The sequence below is a fragment of the Betta splendens genome, chromosome 6 (genome assembly GCF_900634795.4).
Source record: "Betta splendens chromosome 6, fBetSpl5.4, whole genome shotgun sequence".
NCBI classification, from domain to species: domain Eukaryota; kingdom Metazoa; phylum Chordata; class Actinopteri; order Anabantiformes; family Osphronemidae; genus Betta; species Betta splendens.
Window position 1 is genome coordinate 6,075,352 of NC_040886.2, and position 13,915 is coordinate 6,089,266.

The 13,915-nt window shown below is 39.6% G+C and overlaps 1 protein-coding gene across 2 annotated transcripts in view; it reads left to right on the forward strand.

The window, feature by feature from the left end:
- Positions 1-13,915, forward strand: part of zgc:173742 (DNA topoisomerase I, mitochondrial) — a 30,137-nt gene that overhangs the window by 8,873 nt on the left and 7,349 nt on the right. For both annotated transcript variants that reach the window (XM_029153754.3, XM_029153752.3), the window contains exons 5-14: positions 661-774; positions 922-1,009; positions 1,145-1,272; positions 1,443-1,558; positions 3,018-3,139; positions 4,829-4,951; positions 5,054-5,241; positions 5,569-5,713; positions 6,705-6,848; positions 7,343-7,528. In XM_029153754.3, coding sequence (XP_029009587.1) covers positions 661-774; positions 922-1,009; positions 1,145-1,272; positions 1,443-1,558; positions 3,018-3,139; positions 4,829-4,951; positions 5,054-5,241; positions 5,569-5,713; positions 6,705-6,848; positions 7,343-7,528 — 1,354 coding nt within the window. The remainder of the gene's footprint in view (positions 1-660; positions 775-921; positions 1,010-1,144; positions 1,273-1,442; positions 1,559-3,017; positions 3,140-4,828; positions 4,952-5,053; positions 5,242-5,568; positions 5,714-6,704; positions 6,849-7,342; positions 7,529-13,915) is intronic.

Here is a 13,915-nt window from a genome sequence, read left to right on the forward strand (position 1 = left end):
GAACGAGAGGGAGAGTGCATTATGTTTGAGAGCAGTGTGTACCAGGTAGTTACTAATACAGTGACTTGTAATTTGACATTTGACATGACGTTATGTTCTGCAGTGCTTTACATTCTCCCCACTTCACGTTTTAACTTTAACTAAATGTTCCATGAAGAAAAGAAGAATACTCGCTTTTAGCTCAGCATTGGTGGCACTGAATTTGCTGATTTAATCTGGGCCAGTTGCCTAACCACCAATTTTCCTGTCAACTGGGAACCCAAGCCTTCAATTGAAATTTTTAAAATTCTAATTGCTGTGATTATGCAGGTATTATTATTGATAATGTTCCTTAATTAACATAATTATGATTTCTTATGGTCAGAAAATTCTCTTTGCTTACGTTTCTCCTCTTTGTGTATGGTTGAGTAATTATTTCTTTATTTTAGCCAGTAGTATAGTAGACAGCAGTGACATTTTGGAGTTGTGTGGGTGTTTGTGTATATTCATGTTAAAACATTGCTTGCATCTTTCTGTAAAATGAACGTCCCACTCATCATAAATGCATAACTTTGCAATGTTGCATTTCAGACACTGGGTTGAAAAGGAGAAAAAAAATCATTAACAACCAGCACTAAGAGGACAGGCTGTACGTTAATAACTGTTATGTTTGTGGTTTAGCAAGTTTGTAAAGCAGGAGGATGACGACTTCACAGTAAAAAAGAAAGGGTTGAAAAGGAAAAGAATTAAAGATGAAAGTGCAGAAGATCTATTCGAGACCACTGCAACACCTACGTGAGTAGGACCAGGTCCCAATTTTGATATTGGAAAGTGAATAACAAAATTGTATTGTAAATATTTTACTTTGTTATAGTTACTTACTTATTAGTTTTCATGATATGTAAGTGTGATATGTTCTATTCTGTGTCTGGATGCTTGCAGCTCCAAGAATAAAAAAAAGCAGCATACGAAGGAAGACGAGAGTGACAGAGAGGCTAAAAAGAAGAAGTCAAGGGAGAAAAAAGAAAAGGTAAACATCTGTCTTCCACAGGCAAACTGTCTCTATCAATATAATGTCTCCTATACGATGTTTAGTGGAAATAAGCTTCACAGTGTTAGTATTTGAATTCACACTTCAAGTGCTGAAGTGTTTTTCTCGGCACAGACAGTAAAGAAAGAAGAAGGAGAGCATCCAGTATCGAAAAAAACTAAAAGGACAAAGGATGAAGTAGAAGAGGCAAAACAGAGGAAGATCAAAAAGAAGGAGGAGGAGGAGCAGAATCGCTGGAGATGGTTGGGAAATGATGCTCTTTTCATCTTCTGTTGACTTGGCCCCACCCCAACTTGCCACACACATGCTGAACAATCAAACACAGACTGCACGAGCAAACCAGAAAGGAGCAATTTTCACTTTCAACCAGACATACAGGTTTTTTTTCTTCATCATGTTGCTTTTCTGTCAGGTGGGAGGAAGAGAAGTATGAAGATGGGGTGAAATGGAAGTTCTTGGAACACAAAGGACCCTACTTCCCTCCTGAGTACCAGCCTCTACCTGACAATGTTCACTTCTACTACGATGGTCAGTTGAGCAGAGGTTGGCTTGTGTGAGAGTGTGATTGAAACATGGTTGAAAAGGTATTGTACAAATTGTTTTTCACACACTCCACACACTTTCTCACAGCCTAAAGTCACTTTGGTGCCAGGATACTGTTGAAATATTAGAGTTCTATATTTGCATAAAGACACATACAGTTACTGTAGTACTACTGTACATATGACCATATTTAACAAATGCTGCAAAAAAACATGTCAGAATTTATTCAGTATGAACAGTGAGTTTTGAAACCCTCTGCTACGTTCTCTTTATCTTAGTCTAAGGCAAACAGCCCCACATTAGCTGCCCCTAAATCTTGGCACAAGCTTTATCAAATAATTACAGCGTAATGTAATTAGAATGTTTTATTTTCCAAATTGCATGCTGCCTGGTGTTCTCAACATCATCAACACACTCTCCTCATCAGCACAGACTAAAGCTATGTCCTCCTGATCTTATTGCTCAGCTTCAGTTACAGCAGCAGCACTGTTTGAAGCCTGCAAGTGTTAGAAACTAATTAACAGCTTGCTAAATCACTTTCACCTGTTCTGTGTTTATGGGTTTTCTCAAGTGTCTGTTCTATATGCCTCATCAGAATGAGTCCTTTAAAGTCTTATATTGTATTTTGCAACGCATGTAAAGGGGGCGCAAACGTGCTGTCATAGTTGGAATGTTAACATTTACTGACCAGTGGCTGTGTATATCGTGTTACCCCTGACAGTTTACCAGTTTCTAACCTTGGTTTTGCTGTCCATATTACAGTAGGTAGGCTTCTTAAATGTGTACTTCTGTAATGCCTTATTTGCAGTTGTTAGGGGTTTTGTTTCCTTTTTAAACCATGTAAAAAGTTATTTCACTCCCAAGGGACAGGGTGTTGAAACTGTGGCAGGTGGCTACAAATAAATCAGTGCATAATAGACACTGCTGTGTGAAAGATACTTTAAAATTGTGCTCAAATTATTTTCTCAGAAGAGAAAATGGCTCAAGCTCTAAAATGGAGGAATAGTGGAGAAAGTTGTATCTAAAACAAGAGGTCGTTGAAGTAAATGTGCACACAAGACACGTACATGCTCAATTGCACCTTTAGGACAACAAAGGTGTATTGGGTCAAACACTGATTGATGAGTGTAATTGTTTTTGCTGTGTTAGTAGTCCAGTCGCCACGCGGCCCTATAGGGAATTAGTTTGATCGGGTAATTTCTGTGCGTGCATGTGCTTGTTTGTAGCTCGCTTGTATTGATGGACATGAATGTAGATCTTTGTCCTTGTCTCTGAACCCACCACTGTAGAGTTAGATTAGTCTGATGGGACTTGGAACGAGCTTAGGCAGGGTTTGAATTGTGCTCACACTGGAAAAGGTATAAAGGTGAAATCATTCATGTATGAGATTATACTGTCATTAAGTAAAATACTGGTATTAATTCTCTTGTGTTTATGTGTACAGGTAAAAAGGTGAAGCTGAGTTTGGCAGCTGAGGAAGTGGCGCTTTTCTTTGCCCAGATGTTGGACCATGAGTACACCACCAAGAAGGTGTTCCGGGAGAATTTCTTCAAAGACTGGAGGAAGGTAATGTCAGATTGCATATTGTATGTTGTCTTGGAAGTGAAAAGCTCTGTCAGTTCTACAACCACAGCTCAGAGTGGTGAGGTTAACCTTTCTGTGCACATGATGCATAAAGATATTTAAATTGGCATTAAAAGTAAACATCTTTGATTGTCAGTTCTGAAACTTTTTTCTACTAATGTCTAGTTTCCTACTAAAGTATAGAGTTAGCTGTGTATATTCCACCTTTTTTTGTGTTCAATGAGGTGTGTGTTGTAAACTGTACAATATTTGTGTACATAGGTTTCCTTTGAATGTAAGTGGTACATGCACGTCCGGATGTCCCCTAGATAGAGAAAACACCGTGCCAAGCCCCAAGGCATATCATGCAGAATTAATTTTGCGCTGCTTAGTGCTCAATGCACTTGAAAATATGATTTGTGTGAAGGCATTGATATGCTAATCCATACAAGTAGCTCCCCTGCATATGAACAAATCCAATTAAACAGTTTTATTATAGCCGGAAAAACTCTCCTCGCTCCACTGCCCTCAGTGCCCGCCCACCGGTGGATGTCAGTCATGCTTAGATATGCAGAGAGGCTGTGTCCTGAGTGGAGTTGAAATATGTGTGCTCACACATACACACTCACTTTTACAGTATGTGATTCTGGATGATAAGCGTAGACATTTTTATTGCTTTGTAAAAAACTTGATAGATTAGTTCTTTACTTGGCCGGTATAGTGCTTTTGTCTGCTGCATTCATTATACAGTATGATCTGTGCAGGTCTTCAACTGTATAACAGTTATTGGCCAATGTGACCTTAAAACTGGTCATCCATAGTTCTGTTGCACGCAGGCAGATCCTTCCCAAAAGGCAGCAATTGCCTCCTTGCCCACAACAGCAGGAGCCCATGTTAAAAGCCTCTTGTGTTGTCATGACATTTTGGCACCACGAGCTGCAAGGGGTCACCCCATGTGTAGTGATTGAGGAACTTCACTGTTATAGCGGGAATTGTGCTGCTCCTGCCTTCAATGCACTGCTGCGTCCAGACTGCTCTCCCAGCAGTGGCCTTGTTAGGAGATCTATACTCTGGCCTTTTCCCATGATGCCACTTCATTTTTAGGTTCCCTCTGCCTCCACAAAGTTCTGTAATTAAAAGGTCACTGATCTGTTTTGATCATGCTCGTCTCTTTTTTGGTTTCTATCACATAACGTGATCTTGGGAGAATATTTGAACTGACAAAGATACAGTACACTGCGTGAAAAGGTCCCTGTGAATTTATTAAAGCGGCGCCGTATGCAGCTCTTTGTTGTTTTTTCTTCAGCTTAAGCTTTTTGACTCATCACAGACATTATCACTGGTCTACCACTGCTGTTTTAAATTGTTATGTAGAGCTTCTTAGTGTCATTACTTCTGTGTGTGTATGAAATGTGGGTTTTATGTATGAAATTAAAATTGAGGGATAATCGTGGATTCTCTTAAGGCTGCAATAAACAGTTTTCATGACCGTTTATTAAATGTGATCGTAAATGTCTAATAATAATGCAAATCCCAGTACAGCTTCCCATAGGTACTCTTTGACTCAAATTATTGACTAGAAGTTGGTTATTAATCTTGTGATCTGTGGTTTGTCACTAACTATATGTTATTTTTCATGTTATGCCAATTTAAATGTGACGTGATAATGAATGTGTAACTTTTTTTCTTTAGGAAATGACCCAAGAAGAGAGAGTGCTGATTAAAGACCTTGACAAATGTGACTTTGGAGAGTTGCATGCCATGCATAAAGCCAAGGTGGAAGCCAAGAAAAGCATGACCAAGGATGAAAAACAGGTAGCGTGAATCCTTCTTCATTTCTCTTTATGAATGAACAGTACTATTGCTTTGACACCTCAGGGACAGTGTCCAAAGATTAGTCTTTACATTTTTTATTAGGCATTGAAAGAGGCCAACGAGAAGATCGTTGAAGAGTTTGGTTACTGTCTGTTGGACCATCACAGAGAACGCATTGGCAACTTTAAAATTGAGCCTCCTGGGCTGTTCAGGGGTAGAGGGGAGCACCCCAAACAGGGGATGCTGAAGAAAAGAATCCAGCCAGAGGACATCATCATCAACTGCGGCAAGTGAGTGTTTTAATTCTTAATTAATATTTAATTTAATTCTTTTAAAAGAATTATGACGTTATCATATTCAATGGATTGAAATTGGTGGAAGGGGCTCATTGCTATGTGAAAGAGAAATGGCCTAGTTTCAGACAAGCGTGTAAAGTTATGTCATTGGCAGCGGGACCTTTTACTGCATTTACATGTCATAGGCATTTTACTTGTACGCACATGCAGGACTATACTGTAATACTGAATGCTAGTTTCCATTAAGGCTGTGCCGTACATCAGTGACAAATGCAGAAGAGCTCTTTGGTTAATCTTTTAGTTCATTACTTTTTCTGACAGAGAGTCCAAAGTCCCTGTTGCACCTGCTGGTCACAGCTGGAAAGAAGTTCGACATGACAACACCGTGACATGGCTGGCCAGCTGGACGGAGAACATCCAGGGCCTCATTAAATACATCATGCTCAATGCCAACTCAAAACTCAAGGTAGCCTGTCAGTCTGATTGAGTGGCTTTTTAATTCTGCAAAGGCACACGACAAAAAGTTCCCACTGATTTGGGAATAATTTGCAATTTTTTTTTAATTTAACCAGCTTTTTGATAAATGAGTTTTATATCTGGGACAGGTGGGAACAGTGTGTCTGCTGTTACATGACTGAAATGTGATTCGTGTAAGTTGACCATTCTAGATGAAGTTTCTTACTAGATTAATACAATTTCAAAAATTACATTCCTACAACACATGAAGTCCCCTCTAGTCAAGTGTGTAGAATGTCATGTCATGTTAGTACCCAGAGTGGATTGTTTAGCTCAAGGAAATTGAGCTCAAGGATTTAGTGTTGCCTTCCATCAGCTCTTAACAATTTAGGTCTTAGATTACTGTAAATGAAGGGATAGTACATGTTTTCTTTAGTGATTAGTCACTGATCAATGCATTACTACGTCACTACATCACTGCGTCACTATTAGTTCATATATACAAGATCGCTAGACTTCCTATTCCTTATTACTCATTAGTCTTATAACTGGCTCAAATATGTAGCATGTAAATCTATAGCAATACATTATCTGCTGAAATTATTAAAATAAATCAGAGCTCAAAAATTTGACCCCTGATGTAAAAGCTGTGTTGTATAATTACCAGCACGTAATGTGTTTCCTTATCATTAGTCAGTCAGTATGCCATGATAGCTGTGATTTGTTTGTGTTTGGAGTTTGCATTCAAATACCCCAATGCTTTTCATTTGATTCTGCATTATTAAAATTCCATAATGGCTTTGTTGAACAGTGAATGGCAAAAAAGACTTGTGTGCAGCATCCCTATTTGCTCACTCCTCCTTTTTCCATCTTTCATATGTAAAGGTTGTTATTCCACTGTTAGTCTCTAACTTGTCCTTAGCCTTTTTCTTCTGTTATGTTTAATATTCTTCCTTTTCCTTACTTGCTCTCTTATCTTTTCCTCTTTTTCTATTGTACAGGGAGAAAAGGACTGGGAGAAATATGAGGTTGCTCGGAAACTAAAGTCACATGTGGACGACATCCGTAATCAGTACCTCTCTGATCTCAAGTCTAAAGAGATGGGTGTTCGCCAAAGAGCTGTGGCCCTCTACTTCATAGACAAGGTCAGGCTCTGAGTAATCTCTCCAATTAAAGGTTCAGAAATTATGATACCTAATGTAATGTTTAAACAACTGCACTAGAAATAATCTGCTGTCAATGAGTGAAATCTTTTCAGTGCACCGATCTGCTCCCAGGAACCATGTAAGAACGTTTGAAATCAATACAGTTTGCCTTTTTTTTCTTGGGGTGGAAAACAGTCAAAATGGATGATATGTAGACATGTGATTCTATGCTTATTATTGGATTCTGCAGTAAAATGTTTGTGTTTATTGCTTTCAACTTATGTCAACATTATTTTGATTGTGGTTTGGCTTTGTTTACTATGCAGTTGTTGTTTTGTACCTATTCCCCAGTCATCATTGTGGATGTGTATACTATTTATAGTAATTTAATTGGCGTGTTTGCTCTGTGGATGAAAGGAATGGTGGTGAAGGGTGCTGGGTGTGCATGTTTGGAATTGATATGTATTTGCTTTTGTGTCTTTTGACCCGTAAAGCTGGCGCTGAGAGCTGGTAACGAGAAGGAGGAGGGAGAGACTGCAGACACGGTGGGCTGTTGCTCGCTACGTGTCGAGCACATCACTCTACACGAGCAACTGGATGGCAGTGAGTGTGTGGTGGAGTTCGACTTCCTGGGAAAAGACTCCATTCGCTATTACAACAAGGTCCCCGTCATTAAAAAGGTGAAGGAACAAATAAATGCACAGTTTTATTGATCCTAAATATCTGAGCCATACTGTACATACAAGGTCTCCTAAATACAGAAGCTGAAAGTTAAACTTGAGTGGTCAGAGATGTAGCAACACTAAGAGAGAGATAAGAGTTTGTCATTGCACAATCGTACTTGTTTATTTCATCTTGCACCAAAGTTCAATTTTGTTGTATGTTTGTACACAAGTAATTTCTATCCTGGTAAACGATCATATATACATATGTGTTTACACACACACACACACACACCAGTTATATATAGTCACATAAAAGATCCGCTGTTCCACACATCCACTGATCCACACATGACTACAGTGGCAGCGGTTCAAAGTGACTAGGGTTTTTACTGCAGTACCGCCGCGTCGCCACGGTGCAGCGAGTGCGTCGCTGACTAAAGATTTTTAATCCTGCAGCCGGCTGGAAAAAATCAGGACGCTAGTCTCGTTTTAACCACCAGGTGGCGCAGCGTTGATTAGAAGCCTCCAAAGCACTACAGCGTAACTGAGGTCCGACTGTTCATTTCTACCTGTAACACACATATATTACACCAGACCTATTTTACTATTAAGTATCTGTTGTGTGCTCAAACATGGGGAGTGTGAAGGGCAACAACTTGTTGATGGCTTAGCTGTTTTCTGTTCACTGCGAAGTTATAATTGTTCTGTGTGGTTTAAAACAGGCAGCGCCACAGCAGCAACACATTCTTGTTTTCATTCTCCTCAGCTTTTTCGTGTCTTTAAATAGAAGGCGTCTCTTAAAAATATGTACACACCCACCGCTCTAACATCTGATACAACATATTGGCTTCACATAATACCATGATTATGCGTCGCGGTTTAATTAATATAATTGAATGCGCAAGTAAAGACGTAGAGCGCAGTCCATCTGCGACTACAGCCGCTTATTTAGGTTTTAAACTTCCACAACTTGTTAATGAATGTTTTCCAATAGTCGTAGATTTTACGTAAATAACCGTAATAATCATAGGAATTTGTTTTACAGCAGTTGTCGGTCGTAATTTTGACAGGACGCCAGAAATCAGCAGATCTACAGCGACGCATTACAGCAACACGTTTGTTCCTACGCGTTTACTCTGTGTCTGCAGAACTGCAGTTTGACTTGTTTTGACTGTGCGTGTCATTGTAACTGAGTGGCTGAGAGACTTATTCGACCCGTGTACGTTTCAACATTTTCATTTCCCATCCGTCCATCCAGCCACTTTCACCGGCGTTTTCGTTTCTCTTTCGATGAGCGGCAAACGGATTTTAATCAAAGCACCGCCTTACAAACCAATAAAACAGGCAAAAATATTTGTTTTTTACAAAAAGACACGGAATTGGAGTTAATATGTTTTTATTGTTTAGAGACAAACGGAAAACAAAAAGTCGTTCTCTCGTTACCTCTGCATATAATTTGGTGGAGACATCAATCTCTTACACAAACACGTGACGTGTTTCGGAGTCGTGTGTCCAGACAGAGAGTGACCAATACACAAATGTATGGATGTGCAAATGCAAGCTACGAGAGGAACGGGGCAGTGGTGCACGAGATGTAGCGAGAATTTGTTTTGACTGTGCGTGTCATTGTAACTGAATGAGTGGCTGATGTGACTTATTCGCCCGTGTACGTTTCAAAACTTTGATTTCCCATCCGTCTATCTATCCTGAATAAAAGCACCGCATTACAAACCAATAAACTGAACAAAAATATTTTTTAACAAAAACACACGGACTTGAATTTTAAGCTGTTTTTTTCGTTTAGAGAAAAACGAAAAACAAAAAACCTCTGCTTTTAATTTTTAATCGAAGCTCATCCGTGGATGAGTCGTAGCAGAGAGCTCCCGACTGCCGCTCGAATGAAACACGAGATCGAATGAAATGTGATGTGTTTCGTACTCAGATGACTTGGATCTGAGTTCGACCAAGCTTTTGCTTGTCTCATGTTTGCTCACAGTCGCAAAGGAAATCTACACACCCCTCCCCCTCCCCGTAGAGGCGCATAGACATGCTAATGTGTTGCTACTACTCGATCAGCAGGTGAGAAATACCTCAGCTCCAGACAAAGCTCCGTGGGAGACTGGGCAGCATCGGGCGGCGTGATCAGCTGCAGGTCTAAGACTCATTAATGCAGCAAGTAGTTTGTTCTACATACGTTTACTCTGCAAAAATAAACGTATGTATTTATCGTAGCGTAGTCTAAGTTATTTGTAGCACTTCGACATTCGTTTAAAATATGCAGTGCTTTTTAAAATGAAAATACTAATATTATTATTTATTACCTTTATTGTAAACACAGTATTAATTGCACAATTTGGACTGGCGAAGATTTGCGCTTCTTTCATAATAATCATGGATAATCAAGGAAGAAACTGCAGTTCATATTTGTTATTCAGGGACGGTTTAATAAAGATTCAGTATGGTTTTTGACTGAACTGTCAGCCAAGGTACGTGCATTATCAAATGAATGCGCCTGTCAGCGGGGAAGACATCAACTCTATTCAGTCGCTCTTCAGTCGCTGCTGCCGTCTCCTCCCCAGTTCACACACCTTAACACTAGGACTACTGGGTTTTCTAAATATACCAGTTCCTACTACAAGGTGTTCCTACGAAGTTAACCAGCTGTTTATTTCGTTATTACTCCTTTCACCTGTACCACATAAAGTCATTGCAGAGCTACAGCCATGTTCCCACGAAGTTAACCAGCTGTTTATTTCGTTATTCCCTCTTTCATGTCCGTCTGTTGAATGAAAGTGGGCGTGGCCATCCACGTCCCAGAGCGGTGACACTGGGGGATGGGAAACGCTCATCAACACGCAGGACAAAGATCTGCGTTTCTCTGCTGCTACAGCCTCGGCTGCGTTGTGTTGTTAGTCTCCCTTTCACCTGTACCATATGAAATGTGTTCCTACGAAGTTGCTCAGCCGCTTTCAGAATTCCCCATGCAGGTTTGAACAGGGCAAACATTATTTTTATTTACAAAAAAAAATTAATACGTTTACAGATTGACCGGTGATGCCGCACAGGTTGCTCTCAGTTACAGCAGCTGTTTGAAGCAGGGAAAAGCGAGTTAGCTGTCCTTGTCGATGCCTTGACAATGTTTTAGCATCGGTTAGATCTCTGAGCCCCGACTTTTATGTCTTCTTTGGATTAAAAAACAAATGTTGAATGTTCTCAAATAATATAATATTGCCGCCCTCCGCGGCTCCCAGTGTTTGTTTTTTTCATTTAAAACGTGGGTGTTACCGGTGGCAGACCTCTGGTCTAGATCATCCTTATTCACTTTTTTAAATTGTAGTAGTGTAACCTTAGTTAGTATTCCTTTTTATTTTTTTTTATTTTATGTTTGGGAAACGTGACATTTCAGCTACTGTGATTTTATTTGTCATCAACATTAGTTCCTACCTGTCCTTGTTGACGGGGGACAAGAAAATGTGACGCGCGTTGGGTGAGAGCGGCGTAAAGAAAAAAGTGTACATGTGCCGTACTGTCTTGCCGTGTGGTGCATTAAAGAAGCATTCCACGTAAAGAAAATTGCCCGTACCAACAGCAAGAAATCAGGGTTACAGTAGCTTGTCTGCCATAAATCGAACGCTGCACGCGGGAGGGCGCACCGTTCAGCTTCCTATTTTCGGTTTTAAACTGCCATAATTTGCCATAATTTACTTACGTTCATAACTTCATACTATAACGCGACCAGCGGTTCATGGTCTTGGCGATTCATGCACTAAGTAATACAACGTTGTCATCTCGTGATCACATGATAATGATGAGACGCTGTTTTTCCAATAATTAAAATAAAAAAACTTCCACTCTTCCACTCAGACTCGAACCCCGGACAAAAAAAAAACGTTGTGGCCATGCACGTTAACCACTAGGCCACCAAAGACCTGATCATTGGTTGTTCTACAAGAGCCTATATGACGTAAGCAACTACGATGTTTCAGGACCAAAAGTGGGAGTCAATCGCCACCTACAGGCCAGAAGGACGTAACACACTCCTCCTGCAGTACAAACCCGCCACTGACGCGGCAGATTTGAAACCCAAACACGGTGGGGGTAGACACTTTTACCGGCTGCCTCTGTAGATCATGTTCATGAGGGCTTTTGTCCTGTTGTAAGAACTGCCTCTGAGTCTGAGTCTGTGAGTCTCTGAGTCTTTTGCCAGAGGAGTTCCTAGACCACTGGATTCTTTGTCAGTCAGGCATCCTCATTGACTTAATCGTTAATGAAGTCCTGCTTAACTTTTAATATGCAAAGGAATTTCACTGTTACAGGCTGACTAGCACATATCCTGCCAAGTGAACAAACATAATCGACAAAGGAAACTGCAGCACATTAGCATCATACAGTAGGTAGCTTTAGTGTCCTACTGTACACGTGACTAAACTGCAACCATTAGCAACATAAGAAAACGCTTATGTGTATATATACGCAGTTGAGAATGACGTGTTTTACATCATCATTGGCTGCCCTGGCGACTTTATGCAGAGTATTAGATAGATATTTTGGAGGAATCTGAGTGTCCCTTCATTCTTAAATACTACTCGACATGTTTTTGGTCAACCCCCATTGAAAATTGGTGAAGTATTTCTTTAAGTATATGTAGATTGAGTAAAATGCAGCTATATTGTTCTGTTAAATGCATAAGATGCAAGCGATTGTTACACTTGAACTGTAAATGCACGCGTATATTATTTTTTAAAGCACTTCAAAAGTTTTCCCAGTTGCAGTAGTGCGTTGTGTTGCCAAGGTTCTTTGCTACTTTCTGTGGTTATGTGCCTCTTAGCTCTCTGAGTAGGACAGACAGAATAATCACACAAGAGGACCTATAGAATACTGCTGCAATAAGCCCACTTCATTTAAAGTGGAAAATTACTAATATGGCACAAACTGTGCGACTGATTTTATTCTTTCCCCACTTAACCGTGCATATGTCAGCCTCAGACAATTGAAAACATTCACGCCTAATAACTTTTAAAACCATGAGTTTATGCAGTGTGTTTTAAGTTGCTTTTTTGTAAGGTTTTTTATGGGAGCTGTGTGCACAGATTATACTAATACCAGCCAGAGAGTTAGTATTGCAGCAACTCCTGTTGGATGTCCGTATAGGTAGTGCAGTAAGTGGCGAATCACACTGTGATGAGCAGGTTATCTAGTGCCAAAAACAGAAGGAAACAAAATGTGTCTGGAAGTGGTTTTAATCTTGTTTAGTTGTCTGCAATCTGTCAAACAGCTGTCACATTTTTGTGTGTATGTATGCATATGTAAATTTAGAACCCCTCCTCTGGTGTCAGCCTATGCTATCTTCTATTCCAGAGATTGAAAAAGAAATGTTAGCACCTGACAGCCAAAGTGCTTTGTTTCTTGGCAGAACATAAAATTATTCAAATGAGTGCATTCAAAAGCAACACATTAGCTAGAATTAATTAGTCCCTTGCATATTTTAGCATCAACAATTCCCAGGGAAACCTGTGAGATTGCTACTAAATGTCACTTGGAATAAAATTGGACAAGGATAGAAAGATGGATTTCCATTTTTTTTTAACTCTAGAACCATTGAATGTAATACTGTTATTTGTTTGGTTTATATACACTGTAAATGCTATCAGCTGTTGTCTATACACACAAAATAGAGTGTAGTCAGCTGGGAAAGTAATTCCATTCAAAGTGCTGTGACTTGTCATGTCCTGTGTGTAATTCAAAGGCAGCTGTGTTTTTAGTGATCTGCCAAGATCTCTATTTGCTTTATTTTTGCTTTTCACAGTCGTGTTCATCTGTGTGCCATTGTGTTTGTTTATAGTTAAAAAACAACAACACGGCACCTAGTTATTACTTAATTTGAAAACCGGTTGAATTTCTGAATGACTTTTTAAAAGGAGCTTAGAGTGCGAGGACACCTGCAGCTGTGCAAACACATTGTGCCAGGTACTCACACTCTGATGAGCATTCATTTCTTTGTTTTAAAGTGATTATTTCTATTCACAACACACATGCATATCCAAATTAAGCAAGATCACTTCTGTTTCTCTGGGACTTTAAACAGATACTGATTTACATTTCCATCCCAAAAGCACTTGCACTTTTTTCAGCTTACTTGCCAAGGGGAAGCACAGTTGCGGCAATTATCAGACTGTGGATATGTCATTGTTTTATGAAGTAGCACATCTGTTGCTATTAATTGTGTATGTCACGTGTTTTACAAGTTTGTTTGGGGAACAATGTGTTTATGGAACCCAAAATGTCGCTAAAAATGTTGACGTAATTGCTTAGACAATTAGACAAGCTAAACTGTCTAACATTTTTGTCATGTACTGTTGTATAATAAAATAATAATCTAAAATGGCCCAAATAGCCATCAGT